General features: G+C 42.7%; 1 protein-coding gene across 1 annotated transcript in view; it reads right to left on the reverse strand.

Moving 5' to 3' along the window:
- ptchd1 (patched domain containing 1) overlaps positions 1-11,154 on the reverse strand; it is a 31,858-nt gene extending 20,704 nt beyond the window's left edge. The window contains exons 1-2 of the mRNA XM_034165950.1: positions 10,826-11,154; positions 2,425-3,012 (exon numbers count right to left, since the gene is read on the reverse strand). Of these exons, the coding sequence (XP_034021841.1) occupies positions 2,425-2,838 (414 nt within the window). The 5' untranslated portion in view covers positions 2,839-3,012; positions 10,826-11,154. The remainder of the gene's footprint in view (positions 1-2,424; positions 3,013-10,825) is intronic.
- Between the last annotated feature and the right edge of the window lie 14,138 nt (positions 11,155-25,292).

Below are 25,292 nucleotides of genomic sequence, written 5' to 3' on the forward strand. Positions count from 1 at the left end.
TTTGATGTAATCCTGCAAACAGTCAGACAGACAAACAAATAAATAAATGCTGATGATTTTATTAGGCCCGTGGCAGACGTAATAATTTGACCAGTGATTCTATGGATGTATCTTGTGAATCTTAGACACCTGGTAGCTCATTAGATAAGGAGCTGGCCTGCCAGTAGGTAGCCGAGAGTTCGAACCCTGCTCATGCTACCTGTTGGTGTCCTTGGACAAGATAATCTGGATTGTCTCAGTTCACACAGGTGTCAAAGGGTACTGGCCTTGGCTGGGAAAGTACCCAGCATCCAGATCAAGGGAAAGACATAGACTCGTCCACTTCACACTATAGATTCTGGAGATAAACGCAGACACCAGTGGGCCTTCTACTTTTTGTACATTCAAGATATGTCATTTTGCTGCTTTTGTAACTATTTAAAGTGCTTCACAGTATTGACTTCAACTACTGACAAAACCGAAATGAGCAACTCACCAAACACTGAGTTGGTAAACTTTTTAGAAATATCGTAGGGCTGGAACAGCACAGAAGACACGGTTTGGTTCACATCATGATTGGAAATCCCAGTTTGGCAACAAACAGGTTTTTTAATTATGAGCACATCTGGCTGATGGCGTTGAATATGTGTTAAAAGAGAAGTTGTGGCTCCTTAGGACAGTGTGTGTGTGTGTGTGTGTGTGTGTGTGTGTGTGTGTGTGTGTGTGTGTGTGTGTGTGTGTGTGTGTGTGTGTGTGTGTGTGTGTGTGTGTGTGTGTGTGTGTGTGTGTGTGTGTGGATGAGAGAGACAGAGAGAGAGACTTACAAACAACAGTGAACGCATCAGGAAGTTTGTGTCTGAGAACAACCGAAATGTGACGTACGCTTTTGAGTAAACACACACACACACACACACACATTATAACGGAAGACAACAGAACAAGGCCGTCCTCATCTGATCCACCACTGGGAACCCAACGTTTTCGCACACCACTGATTTAAGCAGGTGGGTCCTCTCTAGCTCCTGTGGATCATTAGTTTCCACTCACATGTCAATAAGTCTGATCGACTCAGAGGTTTCCAGAAAGAACTCACGTCTGCAAAACATGTTTTTGCATTACAATTTTCCACCGCGTATTTTCTGTATGACTGCCTGCATTGAAACGTAACATCCATATCATGGCAGTTTGGTATTAATATGCATACTACCCCCCCAAAACACAGACTTTGCATTTTGCCCAGATACCATCCTGTAGTATTGTATTTCTAAAATGTGATTCCTTAAATACATGGTACAAGCGCTTCACATGCTTACCTCCCATTCTCTTTGTACGTACACTCTTTGAAATGGTGGTACAATCATCAAATTTGGCACAAATACTCCTGAGATATTACTCTTTTGAAAAAGCAGACTATTCACTTGATTTTTCAATAGGCGGCCAAGTTGGGGTTAATGAAGTATTACACAGGGGTCAAAATTTACAAATGCTCCAATCATATTGAAAAGTATACCACATTATTCATCTGATCATGAATATTCCAAAAAGGTATAGTTTGGACTATCTATGCCTGAATGTTCTGGAGTTATGGAGTTAAAACAGCAAAAACTGTGGCAAATATCAATTTCAGTTTGTACAGGGGGCAAAAGTTAAGGTTGCTCCAATTTTAGTACAAAGTGATGCAAATTATTGGTTGAGCTACTAGGATTAATAAATGGAAGAGTTTTGACCATGTTGAATGTTTACTGTCCAAAGTAAAGGTCAAAAAATGTTGACGCCCATTGGATTCTATATGACATGTGACATATGTGACCCTGTAACATGACAACTAAGTATGACACATGGTGCAAACTAGTCATTTTTAAAGCCCTATTCACTCAACCAATAATCTGCATCACTTTTTACCAAAATTAGAGCAACTTTAATTTTTGACCCCTGTACAAACTGAAACTGACCTTCATCGCTGTTTTTACCCCATAACTTCACAACATTCAAGGCACATTGTTGCCCACCCCTGAGTTAGATGAAGACACAATAAGGAGACACTGGAGGTTCAGTGTCACACTTGACAGGCCTTTCTTAATTTTTTTTCAATTTATTTTCATTTATATAGCGCCAAATCACAAGAGTTGCCTCAAGGCCCTTCACACAAGTAAGGTCTAACCTTACGAACCCCCAGAGCAGCAGTGATAAGGAAAAACTCCCTCTGAGGAAGAAACCTCAAGCAGACCAGGCTCAAGGGGCCATGCTACAGACACAAATTACAGAACAGACCTTGTCTTCAGGCAACTTTACTACTCCATGTCTTTCCATCTCTCCCTACACCAGCCAAAGCTCTTGTTTGCTGACTGACTGGAGGTAGAACAGGAACAAACAGAAAATGTGCAGTACTTGAGTTGCCTCCAGACTAGGGGTGAGGAAGACACGGTGTGCAGTGTGTTTGCATACCTGTAGTATGGTATCCAGGTGAAGTGGGTCCAATATGCTCCCCTTCCGGGTGGTGATAATCACACGGCCATAGTGACCTGGCATCTGCAGGTCAGAGTACAGTGCATGCTTGGAACGGTTCACGGGAAACAGGCTTTCCACCAGGTTGCCCTCTATTTTGGCCAGGCTGTGCTTGGGTGCGAGCAGGTTCTCCACGTCCTCCTCTACGTGGTACCGGCTAAAACTAGCTCCCAATAAGATGGAGAGGAGCACAGGCGTCGAGGCAAAGAACACCGGGTGGCTCGCCACAAATCGGCCCAGTCTGTGGAAGCAGCTCTTCAGGCTTGTGTGCAAGACCTGGCGTAGCATCCTAGCACGCGGCTGCGGCTCGAGCCTCTCCCACCGACCGGAAAGCTCCAGAGCACTGGCAACCATCAGGGCCTGCTGGCCTCATCGGTGTGCTCCGGCACTCTCATCCTCGGGAAGACAGGTGGCTCCAGGCTGTGGGAGGATTGACCCCACAGGGCAGGATGTCACTGCTTGGGAGAATCCAATCCTCCTCACAGAGGAACCTCGTTCCTGGTGCTTTGCTCATCCGCTGGAATAGTTCTAAAAAGACAGAATGTCATTCAATCAGCATCTCTCCTCTTTATTATTAAAAACAATGATTAGAATTGTTTCATTTAAGACTCATGACGGCAACGTCTGAAACTGAGAAACATCTGATCCATCCACTTCTGATGCCCCTTCTACAGAACAAAATTGATTTATTCCTCAGTTGGAATTTATTGAAAGTCATGCTGAAATCCAGGCCTGGGTCCCCAGAAACGGAGCCCACACACGGACTCCATTTCCTGAAATGACTTCGAACATGGCCGGTATAATGCTTTTATACAAGACAATACAGACGGTACAGTGGGTGGGTTTTAATCTCACAAACCTAATCTTATTGGCTCCCCACAAACAGAGGGAAGCCTTCCCTTTATCTGAAACTTGCGCATGCGTGATGGAAGTGAAACCTAACTCTTCTGTTGAGACCAAGTTCAAGACACTTCTAAACAGATAACAAAAGCAAATACTTGATAACTAACATAAAATAAGGAATTAGCACAGATATTATTGAACAAGATTTAAACAGCATCACACCACATACAACATGCCAGATATACATTCACTGGCCACTTCTCACTGCATATTTTGGCTATTTGAGCTCCTGACATCTTTCCATCTGTTTAAATGAGTCTGGTCTTTCTTGTCTGACCTTTTCGCACAGAGAACCTGTGCTCATTGGATGTTTTTTCTTTTTATGGATCATCCCCTGAAGACCTCAAAGATTGTTCCACATTGAAAATCCCAGCAAATCATCAGTTTGTGAATTGTGAACAAACAACAACCACGCCACATTTAAAGTTACTTAAATCATCCTACCCCCTCGCACCCCCAACCTGCCAAATCTGGAGTTATGCTTAGTTTGAATATCATCAGATCCCCTTGACCAAGTTGTCCACTTGTCCACGTTGCTAACTGCATTGATGGACTGGCTGATGCTTCACTGGCGTACCTAATGAAGTGGCCAGTGAGTCCACAGTCAAGATGTGGAATTAACATGTCAAGCTGCAAAGGTCGATGACACAGGATGTAGAGAAACACAGAAAAAATGATGATTCCATCATATTTAAAACAGTGGCAGACACATTATAAGTGTTGCTTTTATATACAGTACAAGATATTTTGTTCACACGCACGACTGAATCTACCCACCATAAATCCATCAACACTCAGAGGACTTCAGCCTTTCTCTGAGTACAACCGAATAGTATTGTGACGATGAAGATAGTTTGGGTTACCGCAATGTGACATTTGACCCTAATGACTTTGACCTTTACTCAAATGACTGACCTCTGGCTGACCTTGCCAGGGCAGTTCTGGGATCCACCTATATGGGTGCCACAATTGGTCCCAGTTGGGTTGACGATCAAATTCCTTGACATTTGCCTAAATTAATTCTTTAAGCATAATTCTGGGTCCAGCCTTGATTCATGTACCAGGTTTGGAATCAGCAAACCAAGAGCCAACAAACAGACAGACGTGACCTCGGCCCCAGTGACTGACCTTTAGCAAATTTAGCCATTCATGAGCAATTCCAGAAACCACTTCCATTCTAACCTGTGACCTCAATGACCTTGACTCCAATCTTACTGTACATTTGATCTTGCCTGGGCAAGTCCAAAACCCACCTACATGTGTGTGCCAGGTTTGGTGCACAGTAGAGTGAAAAGGCTCATTTTGACCTTTGACACCAATGACCTCAACCTTTGCCAGAACAAACCATTTAAGGGAAATTCTGGGCTTGACCATCATCCATATGTCAACCTCAAGTATCGTCCAAAGGACACGAGAGGGACAAGCAAACTAATGCCGCTTAAGTTGATTTACAGAAACGTGATGTCACAAGGAAACACTGGGACAGAGATAAATAGAGACAACAAAGAAAATATTTTAAATCAACTCAACATCGACCTCAAAATTGAATCATTTCTTCTCTGACCCGAAGAACGCCAAGCCAGCAGTCTGAGTAAGAAAAGTATTGATGACATTCTGGGGCTAATCCAGATCAGACTCCAAATGTTTCTATTTATCTTTAACAAAATTTTACCTTTTATGTCAATTCCTTTCCTTATAATGTCACAAAGCCATTCCTCTGTTGGTTCCACTTACCACAGGTGAACATTAAACAGAATCCTGCATCAACGCTCCACATTTGTGCTTTTTGCAGTCTCTTAAACATAATTCAACAGCAGATGTCACACAAAACATATTTTTGGTGCAAGAAAAAAGTTACACATAAATTGGTTTCTTTTCTAAAGATTTGAGCATTTTGAGGCACAGGCGGCTCTAGGAAGAGGCTGAAGTGGGCGGAAGCCCCCATCACCATCACCACCACCCTCAAGAATTTCGATTGCCCAACGAGAAAACTTGTTCATTCATTCATTCATTCATTCATTTTCTGCTGCTTATCCGGGTCCGAGTCATGGTGGCAGCAGACTAAGCAGCTCATTCCACACTTCCCTATCCTGAGCCAAGTTCTGTAACTCTTCCTGGCAGATCACAAGGCATTCCCAAGTCCCGAGCCTCGGTTTCTGGCGACCACCACATTCACTGACTGACCACAGCATCCATGAACTATTGTTAATTCACTCCAATGAGATCAGTTGACCATGCTCACACATAGCACAAGATGCTCTTATTATTACGATTTTTTTTTTTAATTGTTGTTATTGCTTTGGGATTGTTGTGTGGCCGCTATGGTGCTGCAATTTTGACCCTTCGCCATGGAACACTATACTTAAACAGGTACTGATGCAACATAGTTAACCCCATCAACTTCATTCCACTTCTAAAACATGCAGAACAAATTGATGAACGTAGGCGATGATCGCCGTGAAGTTACGAGTAACGGTGTCCGTGTGGCAGCGTACCAAATATCGCACCTGCGGCATGAAATTACGTTCTTCCTTTTGACGGCTATAATTTTGTCACATCATCATGAAAATTGATAAACAGGTCGAGCATGTCAACCTCTTACAATTCATAGGGGCGTCACCCATGGGCGGGGCAAAATGCCTCAATAGCGCCCCTTTGCAACTTTCAAAAACACCTCCCCATAGGGGTTTTTTGGAGTAGGGAGATGAAAATTGGTACACATGTGTGACTTGCATAGACGTACAAAAAAGTCTCTTGCATCATGGGTCTACTCCAAACAGGAAGTCAGCCATTTTAAATTTTCTTGTCATTTTGGCGTGATTTCCACACGTTGTATTTGAACAAACTCCTCCTAGGGATTTTGTCCAATGCACTTCAAATTTCTTTCACAGTATCCAGAGACAATACTGATCAAAAGTTATCGAAAGCTTTTCTCTATGTTGAAGGGTGTGTCCGCTATGGCACCGCCATTTTGAATCTTCGCCATAGAACATCAAGTCATGGTAACTCCTTCACGCATTACCTGATTGACTTGAAACTTCACATGTGTAATGAGGGTCAGCCCCTTAACACACCTTGCCCCTCTGTTTGTGCACTGAGCGCCCCCTAGTGGATGAACAATCATCTTCTCATAACTCCTTCATGCATTGTCTGATTTGCTTGAAACTTGAACTGTGTGATGAGGGTCAGCCCCTGTATGCACCTGCCCACATCCAGTCACAAGGGGACGCGCTGACCTGGGTAGGCAGTCACGCGGCACGAGGGCCCGTATATGACTGCTTGCAGTCCTAGTTTTTTAACTGTTGTTGTTCTTATTGCTTTGGGATTGTAAAGGATTATTAAAACGGATCCTTGTCAAACAACTAAGTCCAAGACCCCCAACCTCAGGCAACAGGAGAATGACAGTCCAACGTTCAGAAAAGGTGAAGGATGATAGCTCCGCCTTCACCAGCCTCGGTCCTGACTAATCTGTTTGTTGTGAGTGGTTTCCCAAATTGTATGTATCCTTTCAGAAGGGCAGCTGCATTGACTGTTGGTACCACTGCAAGAGACAGACGCTCTCCTGATCTCCTCAGGCTCTATTTAAATGCACGTTAGCAAGACATCTTAAGAAAGCCTGATCTAATCAAATCAGCAGAGATTTGGTTCCAATGGGTCAATGGTGGAGGTCAGAGGTCAAGGTCAAATTTCCAGCCTCATGGTCACATATGAAAATGGATCATTTTATGGAAACAAGTTGAAACATTTTATATCAGTGTACCTAAATATATTTTAAATGTGGGCGTGGCATCACTGTGCTCTCTGAGCCCTCTGACCTTGTTAAATTATTTCTTTAGTTAGTTCTAGCTGTTGTGTTCTGTGTGTGTATGTGTGAATTAACACCTATGTGGACGGCACCTGGAATTTACTTTAAATGCAAACTTGTTCCAAATAACAGAAGCAGGAGCGATTGTCAATTAACATTTTTTTTTTTTTGCCATTGCTCAATATAACAAATGTTTTCTTGTGATCCCAAGAAAATGAAACTCGGTTTCTAGTGGGAATTCTGACCTTATCACTTCTTTGCATATTCTCCAACTCCAAGCCGAATAAACCTGAACACTTGTTGGATTTAAGCATTCTCAGGTGGTAGACATAATGAGAGAGGGTGTGGCCCAAGGCCATTAATGCCTTAGTCACAAACTATAAAATGCCTTTGACAGGAATGCACCAGTCTTGAAATAGCTAAGCTACCGAGATGTGATCAATGAACAGTCACAGATTTTGTTGGAAACAGTCAACAGGGTCGCAAGAAACGTGTGCAGAAGAAAAGATACAAATTAACTGCAACAGACTTGGGAAGAATTAAAATGTGACACCACCAGGAAACCGCTATCCTCCAGCAGTACCATATTCCAGAACTGTAACCTACCTGGAGTGTCCAGAAGTCCAAGGTGTTCAGTGCTCTAAGACACGGCAAAGGTAAGGAAGCTTGAAACATGACCACCACTGAACAAGACTCATAAGTTGAAATGTCAAGACTGGGCCAAGAAATAATCTGAAGACAGACCTTTTCAAAAGTTTTATGGACTGAAGAAATGAGACGACCTGTGGGTGGATCACTAATGGAGACACAGAGCACCACTTTGAGTCAGATGCCAGCAAGGTGGAGGAGGTGTACTGGTATGGGACGGTATTATTAAGGATGAGCTGGTTGGACCTTTTAGGTTTGAAGATGGACTTAAGATCAACTCCCAGACCCGCTGCCAGTATTTAGAAGATACTTTCTTGAGGCAGTGGTACAAGAAAAATTCTGCATCACTCAAGAAGGCTGAGATTTTATGCAGGACAGTCAATGCTCCATCACATGCATCCAAGTACTCCATTGCTACCCAGCAAAGGCCAAAGGTCTACCCAGCAAAGGCCAAAGGTCTACCAAGCAAAGGCAAAAGGTCTACCCAGCAAAGGCAAAAGGTCTACCCAGCAAAGGCAAAGGTCTACCCAGCAAAGGCCAAAGGTCTACCCAGCAAACGCCAAAGATCTACCCAGCAAACGCCAAAGGTCTACCTAGAAAAGGCTAAAGGTCTACCCAGCAAAGGCCAAAGGTCTACCAAGCAAATGTCAACGGTCTACCCAGCAAAGGCCAAAGGTCTACTGAGCAAATGCCAAAGGTCTACTCAGCAAACGCCAAAGGTCTACCCAGCAAAGGCCAAAGGTCTACCAAGCAAATGCCAAAGGTCTACCGAGCAAATGCCAAAGGTCTACTCAGCAAACGCCAAAGGTCTACCCAGCAAAGGCCAAAGGTCTATGACCAAAGGCCAAAGGTCTACCCAGCAAAGGTCAAAGGTCTATGACCAAATGCCAAAGGTCTACCCAGCAAAGGCCTCAAAGATGACAGAATAATGACCTGCACCCACCCACCCCCTTCCTCAACTGACTTAAACCCTGCTGAGAACTTGTGGGTCCTTCTCATATGAGATTTACAGAAAGGAAACACACTGCACCTTTTTGAACAGCATTTGGGGGGCCATGGATGCTGCTGCAAGAAAAGCCAATCGATTGAGATCAGATTGAGGAACTGACAGACGCCATAGATGGAAGGATTGCAGCAGTTATTGAAAAGAAGGGTGGCTATACTGGTCAACAAATATTTTAGAAATGACAAAAGTGTCATTTCTAAAATATTGAATGAATGAATGAATTTATTTGGCAAACACAGATCCAGAACAACAAAAAACTTACAAAGAAAGAAAGAAAGAAAATAATCAAACAATGCACCCATGCGCCCAAAAGGGTGCAGGCAGAAGCAAAAGCTTGTAAACGCCAAAAGTAAAACCAAAAGTAAAAATTATACATATGTATATAAAATTATACATGTACCCAACTATAAATTTATCCTTAAACTACAATTTCAAAAACACAAAAATGCAAGCAGCAGTGAACCAAAAAACAAAACAAACAAAAAAACATTATGAGCTGTTAATTTGTTATAATTACACTAATAAATGAAAACAAACTAATGTGATTGCACTTTTTTTATTTAGTTGCATAATAATTCTGGATCCGAATAATTGTGCACACATATATATTCATTCATTAATTTGTTTTGTATACCTGCTATATCCAATCAAGTGTCAAAGGCAGCTGGGTGCATCAAAATTCTGCTCAATTATAGCCAGAAATGGACAAAATAACTTCTTGCTGCACTTGGGGAAATATCCAAATTGTCCTTTGTCACCTAAGAAAACAGCTTGTGATGCTTTATTTATTTATTTATTTTGAGGCGTCATAATTTATGCAAACCTGATGATACTTTGCAATACAAAGTAATCAATACTGTATCATAGGTGGCAAAAGCATGGGGCAATTAGCTTGAAAATCAAAATTACATTTTAACATTATACAAAGCATCCAAATGCAGCTGATCTGCTCTGTGTCAGCCTGATCCCGTCAGACCTCAGAAGCTAAGCAGTGCGGGACCGGGTTAGTACTTGGATGGGAGACCTCTTTGGAACACCAGCGGCTGTGTGTGTTTCTCCAGGTAACACTGGAGTTGCGTCAGGAAGGGCATCCGGTGTAAAACCTGTGCCAAAAATCAATGCGGATCTGGTTGTATCCGCTGTGGCAACCCTGAACACAAAACTGGAGCAGCCGAATGGACAACCAACAAAGCACCCAAATCAAATAAATGAGTGGCTCCACTCTACTCTTTTCTACTCTCCTGTTTTACTCTTCCTTTTTAGGTATTTAGATATACCTTTGTATACTGGCATAGTTCCACCTTAGAATTGGAATATAATATATAAGATATACCTTACTGAATTTTCATGAAATCTATTAGATTTTGTATCTTTGCTGTTGTTACAAATGAGTAATACTGAGGAACAACTTATTAAATTAGACATACAAAGTGTCAAAATGCTTTAGAGTGCACCATCTAATAGAGAGAATTTTATAAATAGTTTTTTTTTTTTCTCCACATCACCCATCTTTGCCTGCTGACGCCACTGACATATAGTGGTGCATCATACAACTTAATTCAACCCACCCCTGCAACCAGACAAAATTTGCTTTTGCTGTGTGCATACTGTAACCATCGCGTTGTGAGGTAGCACTACTAACCTCTAAACCACCATGCTGCCAGGGAAAATTTCTCCATAACAAATTATGCCCCCCGCCATCCCCCCAAAGACAAAAACCTCTTGAGCCGCCCCTGTCCGGATGCCATCAGGTATAGTTGCAGAAGTAAACAGGGGGGGGGAAACCCGCAGAAACGTTCCCAATGGAGGTCAAGTCACAGTTTTTTGTTTGTTTGTTTGTTTGTTTGTTTTTTTTAAGCAGACTTTTTTTTATTTATTTATTTATTTATTGTAAGCGTTTCTGTGCCGGTGGCTTTGAGTAGTTCTATTTCGTGCACTCAGACAGGTTGCAGAGACGCAGCGGGTGGAAGGATACATACCGCGGGGAGGGAGGCGGAGGACCGACCCGTGATGACGGACATCAAACAAGGCGACATCCTCCTGTAGTCCGGTTTACATCACCGCCAAACCCGACGGGAAATCCTAAACTCTGCGCTTCCTCTGCGGTAAAAATGTTCCTCATCGCCGCGGTGGTTTGGCGGAGCTCCTGTTCTCCCCCCGGTGGGCTGCGCTCCTCCGCGAGGAAGCTCGTCACCACTTACCGGCTTTCAAACCGGTGACTCTCTCTCTCTCTCTCTCTCTCTCTTTCTTTCTTTCTCTGTTTTTTCGGTTGCACCGCCCTCACGACCCGCTGTGAGCCCCGTGATTTTTTTTTCAGCACCGCCCTCGTTTTTACGGTGCTGCAGAGAAACAAACTCCACACAGGGGCGTAGCCAGAAGGGGCGCTGCACTCCCGCGCCCCCCTCCACAATGTTTTAAAAGCATAGTCATGGGCTCATCCAGCTTATTTAAAAAAACGGAGAAAAAAAATGGAAAAAGGTGCCTTGCCCTCTTCAGGTCGGTGGAGTGTCCTTGCCTCAAGTGGAGGAGTTTAAGTATCTCTGGGTCTTGTTCACGAGTGAGGGACGGATGGAGCGTGAGATCGATAGACGGATCGGTGCAGCATCTGCAGTGATGCAGTCGCTGTATCGGACCGTTGTGGTGAAGAGAGAGCTGAGTAGGGGGGCAAAGCTCTTGATTTACCGATCAATCTACGTTCCGATCCTCACCTATGGTCATGAGATTTGGCTCATGACCGAAAGAACGAGATAGCGAGTACAAGCGGCCGAGATGAGTTTCCTCCGCAGGGTGGCTGGGCGCTGCCTTAGAGATAGGGTGAGGAGCTCGGTCACTCGGGAGGAGCTCGGAATCAAGCCGCTGCTCCTCCACGTTGAAAGGAGTCAGTTGAGGTGGCTCGGGCATCTTTTCCGGATGCCCCCTGGACGCCTTGCTGGAGAGGTGTTCCGGGCACGTCCCATTGGGAGGAGGCCCCGGGGAAGACCCAGGACACGCTGGACGGACTACATCTCTCAGCTGGCTTGGGAACGCCTTGGGGTTCCCCCGGAGGAGCTGGGGGAGGTGTGTGTGGATCGGGAGGTCTGGGCGGCTTTGCTTGAGCTGCTGCCCCCGCGACCCGACTCCGGATAAAGCGGAAGAAAATGGATGGATGGCTGGATGGAAAAAAGTGTTCATTTTCCACCATCATGGTGTTTCTGTGATGTATCGGAGTGTCTTTGTGACTTCTAATTGTAGCAAGGTGAAGTCCGGATTGAAAAGATGTTGTTGGGAAAGTGAATGCACGGACCCACGTTAGGGGGCGTAAATGAGCGGTCAATAGGAATTCCAATAAATAACGATTTATTATGCAAAAGTGCAAACAGAAGACGAATATGCTGAGTCCAATTAATAACAAAATGGTGACACATGGGCAGGCAACGCCTATCCAGAGAAGAGTCGAAACCCACGAAGTTCTACCACCAGCCAGAGGCCTGCAATACACCAGAGCCACCAAGTCCTGGTCCCCCAGGTGGCCACCGCTCGAGGCTGTCAGACCGATGCTGCTGGCAGGAGCAAAAACAGGTTAAGGTGGGTGTGTGTACACCCAGCAAACAGTCAGTAACTCACAGAAATCCTCTTGGAGGAATAAATCCAGATACTCCCAGAGTGCAGAGGAAAAACTGGAGGACGTGCAGTGTCAATTGTTATACTTAGTAAGTCAGAAGTGAGGAGTGGAGACGCCAACTCCTCCAACTTCCACAAACTCGGCTACAAGCTGCAAGTATAAGTCACAACTGCAAAGACTTCAATAACAATGAATGGGCGTACGGCATAAAACGGCTGAGTTGGTTTACCTGTGTGGTAAGCTGATAACTCGGCAGAGTTATGGTGTCCTTCCCAGGCTTTTATGGTGAAGATGATGATGATGGAAAACAGCTGACAGCCTAACGGTGTGCACCTGGTAAAATCAAAAAGTCAGTGCGCCCTCCAGGGCCCAAGGGATGCCAGCATGGCAGGGCGCCATCTGGTGGTGGGCCAACAGTACCTCCTCTTCAGCGGCCCACATAACAGATGTTCCTGCTAGCTTGGCTAACGGGGAACTCCCCTTTGGCTGACCTGGTAGAGTTCTGGTCTTTAGTTCAAGCAGTCCGGAGTTCCATCCCACCTCCTTCCCACCCACAAAGATCTTCCCGTCACAATTGGCGTTGTTGGCAGGATGTGAGAACATGCTTAAATGCACCTGTAACTTTGGAACAAGGTCAAAAATGGTGGGGAAATATGTAGTAAGGTGAAGTTCCCGCTAGCTTGGCTAACAGGGAATTCCCCTTTGGCTGACCTGGTAGAGTTCTGGTCTTTAGATTGAGCAGAACGGGGTTTGATCCCACCACCGTCCCGGCCACAAAGGTCCTCCGGTCACAATAGCCTCATCCTGAAGTCACAGGTGCATTTAAGCATGTTCTGTGACCACCCAATTTCGCAATGCCAGTTGTGACTGGAGGACCTTTGTGGCTGGGACAGCGGTGGGATCAAACCTCAGACTGCACGAACTAAAGACAAGAACTCTACCAGGGGAATTCCCTGTTAGCCAAGCTAGTGGGAACATCTTTTCAATCCGGACTTCACCTTGCTACATATTTGTACTGTGAGGTTGGAATTTCCCAGTTAAGTTAATCCAGTTTAATAAATCGTGCACACATTACTGTCCTACTGCTGTCTGTGGTCATCTTACTGCAATATTTTTATGTGTGAAATGCCATGTAATGTGTTGTTTGTGAAGTGGTGACACTATTGCTAACCTCGTAAATGTTGCTAACAAAATTAACTGTCTACAAGATGAGCAGTCAATTAAAGCACTAACGTAATTTCTGCACCATCTGTCCTCTTCCATATGTTCTCTTAAGTGGATCGACGATTTTTTGTAGCACTCAGTACGCTAAAATCTTGTTGGTATCTAGCTCATTTTTCAGCTCACGGGTTATGTGGAAAAATGGACCAGATTTACCTCAGGTGCAACATCATTCCCAATTGTGACTTACAATTTCTGACGCAAATGTCCAAGTGCAGAGTCATAATTATTCTTAGCAATTTGCGAGGAAAAGAAGGCAGCTTGCAGCTGAGCATCCTCCACCAAAAGGGGAGGGGTTAAATTACCTAGGGGTTAAATTACACCACATTTTTTGTGTTTTTGTTATACTGGGTTCCTGAGTCCACATATCAAGTTTGGTTTTGATATATCAAGCACTGCTGATATTTGACCTCACTTACAACCAATTTCAATTGGCTTTGATATGTAAGAGTTTGAAAAATCAAACAGCCATGAAGATAGTATTGTGTGAAAAAAAAAAAATATATATATATATTTAGACTTTACTGTAAGTATGATTTTTTTTCTACTTCTCTCTCTCTTTGCATAGCTTTGCATGAATTTATATGTTCAGTTAGCTGTTTTTCAGTTAGCTTTATATACGTTTAACTGTTTTCATAGCGATAAATACATTTTTAGATTCATATAGTGTTATTTTAAGTAAATTTAGATCGCTATCTTTATATTCATTTAGCTATTTGCATAGCTTTGCATGAATTTATATGTTCAGTTAACTGTTTTTCAGTTAGCTTTATATACGTTTAACTGTTTTCATAGCGATAAATACATTTTTAGATTCAGATAGTGTTATTTTAAGTAAATTTAGATTGCTATCTTTATATTCATTTAGCTATTTGCATAGCTTTGCATGAATTTATATGTTCAGTTAACTGTTTTTCAGTTAGCTTTATATACGTTTAACTGTTTTCATAGCGATAAATACATTTTTAGATTCAGATAGTGTTATTTTAAGTAAATTTAGATTGCTATCTTTATATTCATTTAGCTATTTGCATAGCTTTGCATGAATATATATGTTCAGTTAGCTGTTTTTCAGTTAGCTTTATATACATTTAACTGTTTTCATAGCGATAAATACATTTTTAGATTCAGATAGTGTTATTTTAAGTAAATTTAGATCGCTATCTTTATATTCATTTAGCTATTTGCATAGCTTTGCATGAATTTATATGTTCAGTTAGCTGTTTTTCAGTTAGCTTTATATACATTTAACTGTTTTCATAGTGATAAATACATTTTTAGATTCATATAGTGTTATTTTAAGTAAATTTAGATTGCTATCTTTATATTCATTTAGTTATTTGCATAGCTTTGCATGAATTTATATGTTCAGTTAACTGTTTTTCAGTTAGCTTTATATACGTTTAACTGTTTTCATAGCGATAAATACATTTTTAGATTCATATAGTGTTATTTTAAGTAAATTTAGATTGCTATCTTTATATTCATTTAGTTATTTGCATAGCTTTGCATGAATTTATATGTTCAGTTAGCTGTTTTTCAGTTAGCTTTATATACATTTAACTGTTTTCATAGTGATAAATACATTTTTAGATTCATATAGTGTTATTTTAAGTAAATTTAGATTGCTATCTTTATATTCATTTAGTTATTTGCATAGCTTTGCATGAATTTATATGTTCAGTTAGCTGTTTTTCAGTTAGCTTTATATACATTTAACTGTTTTCATAGCGATAAATACATTTTTAGATTCATATAGTGTTATTTTAAGTAAATTTAGATTGCTATCTTTATATTCATTTAGCTATTTGCATAGCTTTGCATGAATTTATATGTTCAGTTAGCTGTTTTTCAGTTAGCTTTATATACATTTAACTGTTTTCATAGCGATAAATACATTTTTAGATTCATATAGTGTTATTTTAAGTAAATTTAGATTGCTATCTTTATATTCATTTAGCTATTTGCATAGCTTTGCATGAATTTATATGTTCAGTTAGCTGTTTCTCAGTTAGCTTTATATACATTTAACTGTTTTCATAGTGATAAATACATTTTTAGATTCATATAGTGTTATTTTAAGTAAATTTAGATTGCTATCTTTATATTCATTTAGCTATTTGCATAGCTTTGCATGAATTTATATGTTCAGTTAACTGTTTTTCAGTTAGCTTTATATACGTTTAACTGTTTTCATAGCGATAAATACATTTTTAGATTCAGATAGTGTTATTTTACGTAAATTTAGATTGCTATCTTTATATTCATTTAGCTATTTGCATAGCTTTGCATGAATTTATATGTTCAGTTAGCTGTTTTTCAGTTAGCTTTATATACATTTAGCTGTTTTCATAGCGATAAATACATTTTTAGATTCAGATAGTGTTATTTTAAGTAAATTTAGATCGCTATCTTTATATTCATTTAGCTATTTGCATAGCTTTGCATGAATTTATATGTTCAGTTAGCTGTTTTTCAGTTAGCTTTATATACATTTAAGTGTTTTCATAGTGATAAATACATTTTTAGATTCATATAGTGTTATTTTAAGTAAATTTTAGATTGCTAGCTTTATATTCATTTAGCTAGTCACATAGCTTTGCATGAATTTATGTTCAGTTAGCTGTTTTTCAGTTAGCTTTATATACACTTTTCATAGTAATAAATACATTTTTAGATTCAGATAGTGTTATTTTACGTCAATTTTACAATTTTACTTTGTTAGCTTTATATCCATTTAGCTATTGATTTACATGAAATTATGTTCATAGTGATAAATACATTTTTAGATTCAGATAGTGTGATTTTAAGTACATTTTAGATTGCTAGCTTTATATTCATTTAACAATTTGCATATCTTTGCATTATTTTATGTTCAGTTACCTGTTTTTCAGTTACTTTCAGATTCAGTTAGCTTTATACACATTTATCTGTTTTCATAGTGAGAAAGATTTCGACTGTGATTGTTTTAAGTGCAGAGCGGCTCAGGAACTATGGTCGTTTGATTGCTGACACGAGACAACAGCATCATCCGGCAGGGCCCTGGGTGACCAAGCAGCCCTGTTTAGGGATAGCCCTGCTTGCTCCACATGGAGACAGACCTAGAAAAGGTGGTCTAAACATGGCTTGTCTCACTAGACCCAGTTGGCTCACCACTGCCAACGGGCATCACTACACGCAGTGCGAAAAGAAAAACAAAGAACCTGAAAATTGCGTGCTGGAATGTACGCACAATGATGGACTCAGACAATAGCGATCGTCGTCGAAGACGCTCAGCCTTAGTCGCCAAAGAGCTAGCAAGGCTTGACATAGACATTGCTGCACTCAGCAAGGTGCGCTTTGCAGACCAAGGGTCACTCACCGAGGAAGGCACAGGCTACACACTCTTCTGGTCAGGGAAGGCTAAAGAAGATCGTCGACTCTCAGGGATCGGGTTCATGATTAAGAGCACCATAGCACATAGGTTACACAGTTTGCCAGTTGGACATTCTGACCGACTCATGTCACTCTGGCTCCCCATCAACAACAAGGCTTTTGCCACTATTGTTAGTGTGTATGCCCCAACCATGCAGGCCGACATCGGAGTTAAGGAGGCTTTCTATAGCGATCTGCACAACCTTCTACAGCGCGTCGACACCCAGGATAAGCTCCTCATCATGGGAGATTTCAACGCCAGAGTGGGCCGCGACTCTGATGTATGGAAGGACGTGCTAGGAAACATGGCATAGGCAACTGTAACGACAGTGGCCGCCTGCTGCTGGAGTTCTGCTCTGCACATGACTTGACGATCACCAACAGCCTGTTCCAACAGAAAGAGAGATTCAAAGCAACCTGGAGACACCCACGTTCCAAACACTGGCACCTTCTGGACTATGTTCTGACGCGACAGCGTGATAGAAGAGACGTACTACATACTAGGGTGATGCCTAGAGTGGATTGCTATACAGATCATCGCTTGGTCCGTTCCAAGTTTGCTTTCACTTTCAAGCCCCCTGCTAAGAAGAAAGGCCCACAGTTTAAGAAGCTACAAGTCCACAAGCTACAAGACATAGACACAAAAAAGGAGTTCCAGGCCAAACTAGAGGAGAGACTGGGTGGAGAAGAAGGCCTGCCTGACGACCCTGAACAACAGTGGATGAGATTAAAGACCATCCTTCAGGAGACGGCAGCAGAAGTAGTGGGCTTCTCAGCCAGGAAAAATAAAGACTGGTTTGATGAGTCTGATGCACAAATCCAGGAACTACTAGAAAAGAAATGTGCATGCCTTTTAGCTAAACCTGATGACCACTCTGCCAAGACAGCTTACAGAAATGCCTGCTCCACACTGCAAAGCAAGCTCCGCATACTGCAGAACGACTGGTGGCTAGCTTTTGCGGAGAAGACACAACACCATGCCGATGCCGGAGACATGCGCTCCTTTTATGAAGCCATTAAGACCATCCATGGGCCAGCACATCAAGTGCAAGCACCCCTGCGCTCCTCAGACGGCTCCACCCTTCTGACGGACAAGGAAACCATTATGCAGCGTTGGTCAGAACACTGAAAACCTCTTCAGTGACAAGTGCACTGTGCAAGAGTCATTAATCGAGAAGATTCCCCAGGTGGAGGTGAAATGGTAACTTGATGACCCCCCAACACTTGAAGAGATCGGAAAGGCCACCACGCAGCTGAATCCAGGGAAGTCTCCTGGCATAGATGGCATCCCAGCAGAGGTGGGATGGTAGCAGAGGTGAGGCAGTCCTCGACAAGCTTCAGATTCTCTTCTCCAGTTGCTGGGAAAAGGGAATGGTTCCACATGACCTTCGGGATGCGGTCATTGTCTCCCTGTACAAGAACAAGGGTGACAAGTCCGACTGTTCTAATTACCAGGGCATCACTCTCCTCTCAATAGCAGGTAAGATTTTGGCTTGAGTGCTGCTCAACAGGCTTACCCCTACCATAGCACATGAAAATACTCCCGAGAGTCAGTGCGGATTTTGGGCATTTTGGGATGGGAAAGCTGTCCGGCAGCTTCCCCATCTCAAATGGCGTCAAACAAGGTTGCATTGTCGTGCCCACTCTGTTCTCCATCTTCTTCAGCATGATGCTTCGTGAGGCCAAAGAAGACTTGACAGACGTCATCTATATCCACTTCAGAACCGACGGAAGTCTGTTTAAATTGCGGCGCCTTCTGTCCCACACTAAGATCACAGAACAGCTAATCATGGAGCTGCTCTTTGCAGATGACTGCGCCTTCGTCGCCCATACGGAGCAAGCCTTGCAGCACATTGTCAACTGTTTTGCTGAAGCAGCAAGAGCCTTCGGCCTCACCATCAGCCTGAGAAAGACAGAAGTGCTATATCAACCTGTCCCCCATACAGCATATACCACACCCCAAATCAACATCGAGGGTACCAGCCTGAATGCAGTAGAGCACTTCACGTATCTTGGTAGTGTTATCTCAAACGACGCATCTGTTGCCAAGGACCTAGACAGTCGCCTTGCCAAAGCCAGCAGTTCTTTTGATCGACTCTCTAAGAAAGTCTGGCAGAATCATGCACTGCGCCTTTCCACAAAAGTGCAGGTCTACAGAGCCATTGTGGTCCCTACCCTCCTGTATGGAGCTGAAACCTGGGTTCTGTATCGCCAGCAGATCAGATTACTGGAATGCTTTCATCAGCGTTGTCTCCGAAACATCTTCGGGATCAAGTGGCAGGACTACGTCTCAAATGAGGACATCCTTACCAGAGCCAAATTGCCCAGCATGGAGTCTATTATACTCAAACAGCAGCTTCGTTGGGCAGGTCATGTAGCCAGGATGGATGATACACGCATGCCGAAATTAATTCTCTTTGGCGAGCTCAAGGAAGGGAGACGAAACCAAGGGGCCCCCAAAAAGCGCTATAAGGACCAGCTGAAGAAACAGCTCTCCCTTGCAGGCATTCATCATCAGTCATGGCAGCATCTAACTACAGATAGACTCAGCTGGCGTTCCAGCATCAAATCCGCCAGCCTGAAGTTTGAGGCAGAAAGAAGTGAGGCCACATGCCAGAAGTGTCAAAGATAGAAAAAGCGGGCAGCAGCACAAGCCCAGCCTACTCAAGTGTTCATTTGCCCCAAGTGTAACAGGTCTTGTGCATCCCACATCGGACTTTTGAGCCACCAGAGGGCTTGTAGAAAATAAACTAAAAAAAAAAAGTTGACAGTTGACAGTTTCCTCGCAAGCGAGGAAACTGTCAACAACAACAACTGTAAAATCCAACATGAAAATCTCATATGGCAGAATCAGACATCATTTTTAAGTTCGGAGCCATTAGAGCAACCCGGCGGTACAAAATCAATGCAACAATACACACACAAATAAATAAATAAATAAACAAGAGCAATCAGAGATTTCTTACGTCTGCCAGTCTGGATCCTGGTCACCTCTAAAATTCAGCGCTCTCTTCCATGCCCTATCTGTGGTGCAAATTTGGCAAGAATCCTTGAAGTCATTTTGAAGTAATCCTTCAAAGCCTATATAAAGGGAAATCTTGAAACAGAAACCAGATCCAGATCTGGGTCACCTCCTAAATTCAGTGGAGTCTTCCATGGCCTAATATGTATCTGTGTTGAAGATTTCTTCAAAATCTGTGCAGTAGTTTTGACGTAATCCTAATAGTGATAATCCTTCAAAGCCTATATAAAGTGAAACTTGATCCGGAATCTGGATCCGGATCACCTGCTAAATTCAGTGGAGTCTTCCATGGCCTAATATGTATCTGTTTTGAAAATTTTGTCAAAATCTGTGGAGTAGTTTTGACATAATCCTAATAGTGGTAATCCTTCATAGCCTATATAAAGTGAAACTTGATCCGGAATCCGGATACAGATCACCTCTTAAATTCAGTTGAGTCTTGCATGGCCTAATATGTACGAGGTCTGTCCAAAAAGTAATGGACCTTTTTATTTTTTTCAAAAACTATATGGATTTGAATCACGTGTGATTGCATCAGCCAAGCTTGAACCTTCATGCACATGCGTGAGTTTTTTCACGCCTGTCGGTTGCGTCATTCGCCTGTGGGCAGGCTTTGAGTGAGCACTGGTCCACCCCCCTCGTCGGATTTTTATTGTCAGGGAAATGGCAGAGCGACTGCCGCTTTGCTCCATGAAATTTTTTTCAGAAACTGTTAGAGACAGCCAGTTGGAAACCATTCAAAAGATTCAGATGGCTTTCGGTGAAGATTCTGTCGGCGTCACATGGATTAAATTGTGTTAAAACCTTTTTAAAGACGGCCCACAGTGGCGGAGCGGCCATCAACAGGCTGGAACGACCAGATAATTTCCAAACTTAACGCTGTGTTGATCCGGGACATCATGTGACTACCACATAAATGGCAAGAGAGCTGGACATAGCTTTTGCGGCACATTCCACTGTTACAGGAGATTTTGTAATGAAAGACGTGCGGAGGATTTCACGTGTCAGCACGGAGCCGCTCATGGCGCACAACAAAAAGACACCTCCGTGTTGGAAACCATTCGGAAGATTCAGACGGCTTTCGATGGCTTTTCAGTCGAGTGAGTATCCGAGAAATTGTGTAACAGCTGGACATGCCACAACATGTCCTGTGAGACTTCCAACACGGAGGTGTTTTTTTTATTGCGCACCATGAACGGCTCCGTGCCGATGCGCGAAATCCTCCACACGTCTTTCATTACATCAACACAGCGTTCACTTTGGAAATGATCTGGTTGTTTCAGCGGGGTTTCAGCCTGTCGATCGGCGCTCGGAGTGCGCCGCGCTGTCAGATGCTGTGGGCGGTCTTTAAACCGGCTGGAGCACTCCTTAATCTGTGTAATCCCCGTAAAATCGTCCCTGAAAGCCATCTGAATTTTCCGAATGGTGTCCACCTGGAGGTCTCTCACAGTTTCTGGAAAAATTTGATGCAGCAAAGCTCCAAATCATTCAGACATTTTATTCGCAATAAAAATCTGACAAGAGGGGTGGACCACTGCTCACAGGCGAATGACGCAACCGACAGGCGTGAAAAAACACACGCATGCGCACGAAGTTTCAAGCTTGGCTGATGCAATCACACGTGATTCAAATCCATATAGTTTTTGAAAAAATAAAAAGGTCCGTTACTTTTTGGACAGACCTCGTATCTGTGTTGAAAATTTCGTCAAAATCTGTGGAGTAGTTTTGATGTAATCCTAATAGTGGTAATCCTTCAAAGCCTATATAAAGTGAAACTTGATCCGGAATCCGGATCCAGATCACCTCCTAAATTCAGTGGAGTCTTCCATGGCCTAATATGTATCTGTGTTGAAAATTTCATCAAAATCTGTGGAGTAGCTTTGACGTAATCCTAATAGTGGTAATCCTTCAAACCCTATAAGTGAAACCTGATCCGAAATCCGGATCCGGATCACCTGCTAAATTCTGTGCAGTCTTCCATGGCCTAACATGTATCTGTGTTGAAAATTTTGTCAAAATCTGTGCAGTAGTTTTGACATAATCCTAATAGCCACAATCCTTCAAAGCCTACATAAAGTGAAACTTTAATGAAAGTGAAAATAATGAAGTGAAACTTTAAGTTAAACTTTAAGTGAAAATTTAATGTCGTCTTCCTTCTATCTGTGGTGAAAATTTCGTCAAAATGTGTGCAGTAGTTTTGATGTAATCTTGTTAACAGACAGACAGGCAAATAAATAAATGCCAATAATTTTATTACGTCTTTGGTGGACGTGATGAATAAAAGCTGGAGGACACATCAATCATGCAAGGAGAATGTTTTCCTTTCACCCTGAACACGATCTGTTTGTGAGCATGTTTCATTTAACACCCCTCCCTGGCAGCACTCTCTCTGTGATTGGCACAGAGCACTCCACTCCTCCTCTCCTCGCTCTCCCCTCCCTCCGTTTCTCTCCAGTCATGATGGTTTTCTCTCAGGTGCCGCATTCCATTTTTCTTGTGCACTCTCTCACAAAGTGCATAATTCAGCGTCCTTGATGTGGCTGCAGTTGCAAAAAGCATCCTTCCTGCATTTACTGTCACACAGGACATCGCCATAGAAACCAGATGCATTGCTTTGCTTATTACAGGCTGTGGTTCCCATAGTAATAGTGACACCCCCCACCCACCCCACCAAACACACAAAAACATGCACCCTTTTGTCCATCCCGTATTTAAATCATGCATTCCACTCATGTTACCATCACTGACCCTGAACCGGTCCGTCACCTCAAAGCGGATGCTTTTCGCCAAAGATCTTCGTGAGCGGCGAGAAGCAGCTCCAAAAAGATCAGAACTCTCAGGGAGACACACTGTACACAATCAGACGCCCACACATCCCCGCTGTCTTCTAATCTTCTTAAGATGTGCAGGTGTCTGTCCGACAGTGTGGAATTAAACACCAAAGAGGGAGTCGAAGGTGACGATAATGAGTGCAGACAGACTGAGATCTCACTCCTCACAATGAGGAAATCAAATCAGACTTCTTTTTTTTCTGTCTGCACAGGAACATTAATGCCTCCAGCACCTCGACTGAATTCATAAATTAAAGTCTGGGATGTTGAATATTTAACAATAATAAAAAAAGATCATTGATTACTTTTTTTCTCTATGTATGAGGGTGGGCTGAAAAGTTCTAAGGCTGACTATGATGCAGTTGTCGAATTGAACAAATTCAGGGTTATTTTTCTACATAGTCTCCCTGTAACTCCACACACTTCTTCCAGCGGTGCTTGAGTGCTTCGATTCCCTTGGCATAGAAGCTTTCATCTTGAGAGTCAAAATAGTCCTCAACAGCAGCCATCACCTCATCATTGCTCCGATAGTGCTTCCCAGCCAAATTTTTTTCAGGTTTGGGAACAGATGAAATTCCGAGGGTGCCAAGTCAGGGGAGTATGGTGGGTGAAATACTAGTTCGAATCCACACTTGTGGATAGTGGCCATGGCCACTGTTGACTTGTGAGTTGGGGCATTGTCTTGATGGAACAGCACCCCTTTCGTCAGCTTTCCTGGTCGCTTCTTCTGATAGCCTCACGTAACTGTCTCAGTAGGTTAGAATAGTATTGTCCATTTATGGTTTGTCCCTTTTCAAGATAGTCCACGAACACAATGCCCTTGGCATCCCAGAAAACTGAAACCATGACCTTCCCCGCAGACAAAATGACCTTGGCCTTCTTTGGAGGTGGTGACCTTGGGTGTTTCCACTGGATTGATTGTTTTTTTGTCTCTGGTTCAAAGTGGTGAACCCAACACTCATCCTGGGTAAGAAAACGTTCCATGTAATTGGCTGGATCCTCTTCAAATTGCGCCAAGTTTGCCTTCGACATGACTAGCCTGGTGCGTTTCTGATCAGGTGTCAGAAGACGTGGCACCTACCAAGCTGACACCTTTGACATTCCAAGTTCTTCATGCAGAATGTGTTCAATTCTGTCACGGGATATTCACACAGCATCTGCTAGCTGATTAATCGTCTGTCGTCCATCACCATTTCATGAACACGGTCAATGTTTTTCTGGGTTGTGGCTGTTGCAGGCCGCCCAGACCTTGGGTCATCTTCAAGTCTCTCTCTGCCCCTCTTAAATTCAGCTGCCCACTTCTGCACTGTAGATATGGAGGGAGCTTCATCCCCTAATGTAGCAACCATATCCGCATGAATTTCCTTGGGCTTTAACCCCTTCTGATGCAGGAACTTAATCACACCACGATGCCAGATTTTGTCAATTTTTGCCGTTTCCCTCTACCACGAACTTTCAAACTTGGCTATGAACCACAAACTACCTCACAACCTGGAAGAAAATAACACAGTAAGTCATCAGAAGAGTTGAACTTAATGCATGCCAAGTTTTATTGAAATGGCATTTCTCCTTCTTGGTGAGCCTTAGAACCTTTCAGCCTACTCTCGTAATTCAGCACACTGCTGACCTTTGATCTGTGTTTTGGGAGGTTCTGCTGAATATTGTGAAGAAACGTGCACGCGTGTTCATGCAATCAGTCGGGCCAAAAAAATTTACTATCTGTATTTTTGTTCAAATTTTCACAAATAAATTACATTTGCAAGTTTGTAAATGATTGGATACGTTGCATTTGGTTCCGTAGTCTGATTCTAAACTGTTGTCAAAGCATCAGATTTTTAACCAGACTGGACATTTTTAAAGAAATTATTTACTTTGGTCAGGAAAAAAGTATAATCTTATCCATGAAAAGCTGCAGGCTGGTTGAACTGCCCAGCTTAAAAAGTCTTACATTTCTTGTTACAGTTGGTGACATGGGCTGGGCTAAGGCTCAAAAACATAATGGGAGGGTATTGGTTAGTATTAAACCTGTTCTCACTTTGACGGATATGCATCCCAGAAGGTCACTGTCCAAAATCATAGCAAACTTGTGCACCGTGTGACTTTAACACAACATTTTCCCATCCAGAAAACCTCCCGGCAGTGTCGCGGCTTATATGATATTGTTATGGGCATCACAGAAATGCAAGGCATCATCAAAGCATGCCAACGTTTGCAAAAGAAAAATATATTTTCTAATATCTTTGGCCAAAATATCTGCCGCAGGAGTCACCACCCCTGCTCCTGGAGATTGCCTGCCCTGCATGTTTTTGGGTTTTTCCCCATTCACCTTGCTCCACCCAACGCTAATTAACTAAGTC

The sequence above is a fragment of the Thalassophryne amazonica genome, chromosome 1 (genome assembly GCF_902500255.1).
Source record: "Thalassophryne amazonica chromosome 1, fThaAma1.1, whole genome shotgun sequence".
In the NCBI taxonomy this organism is placed as follows: domain Eukaryota; kingdom Metazoa; phylum Chordata; class Actinopteri; order Batrachoidiformes; family Batrachoididae; genus Thalassophryne; species Thalassophryne amazonica.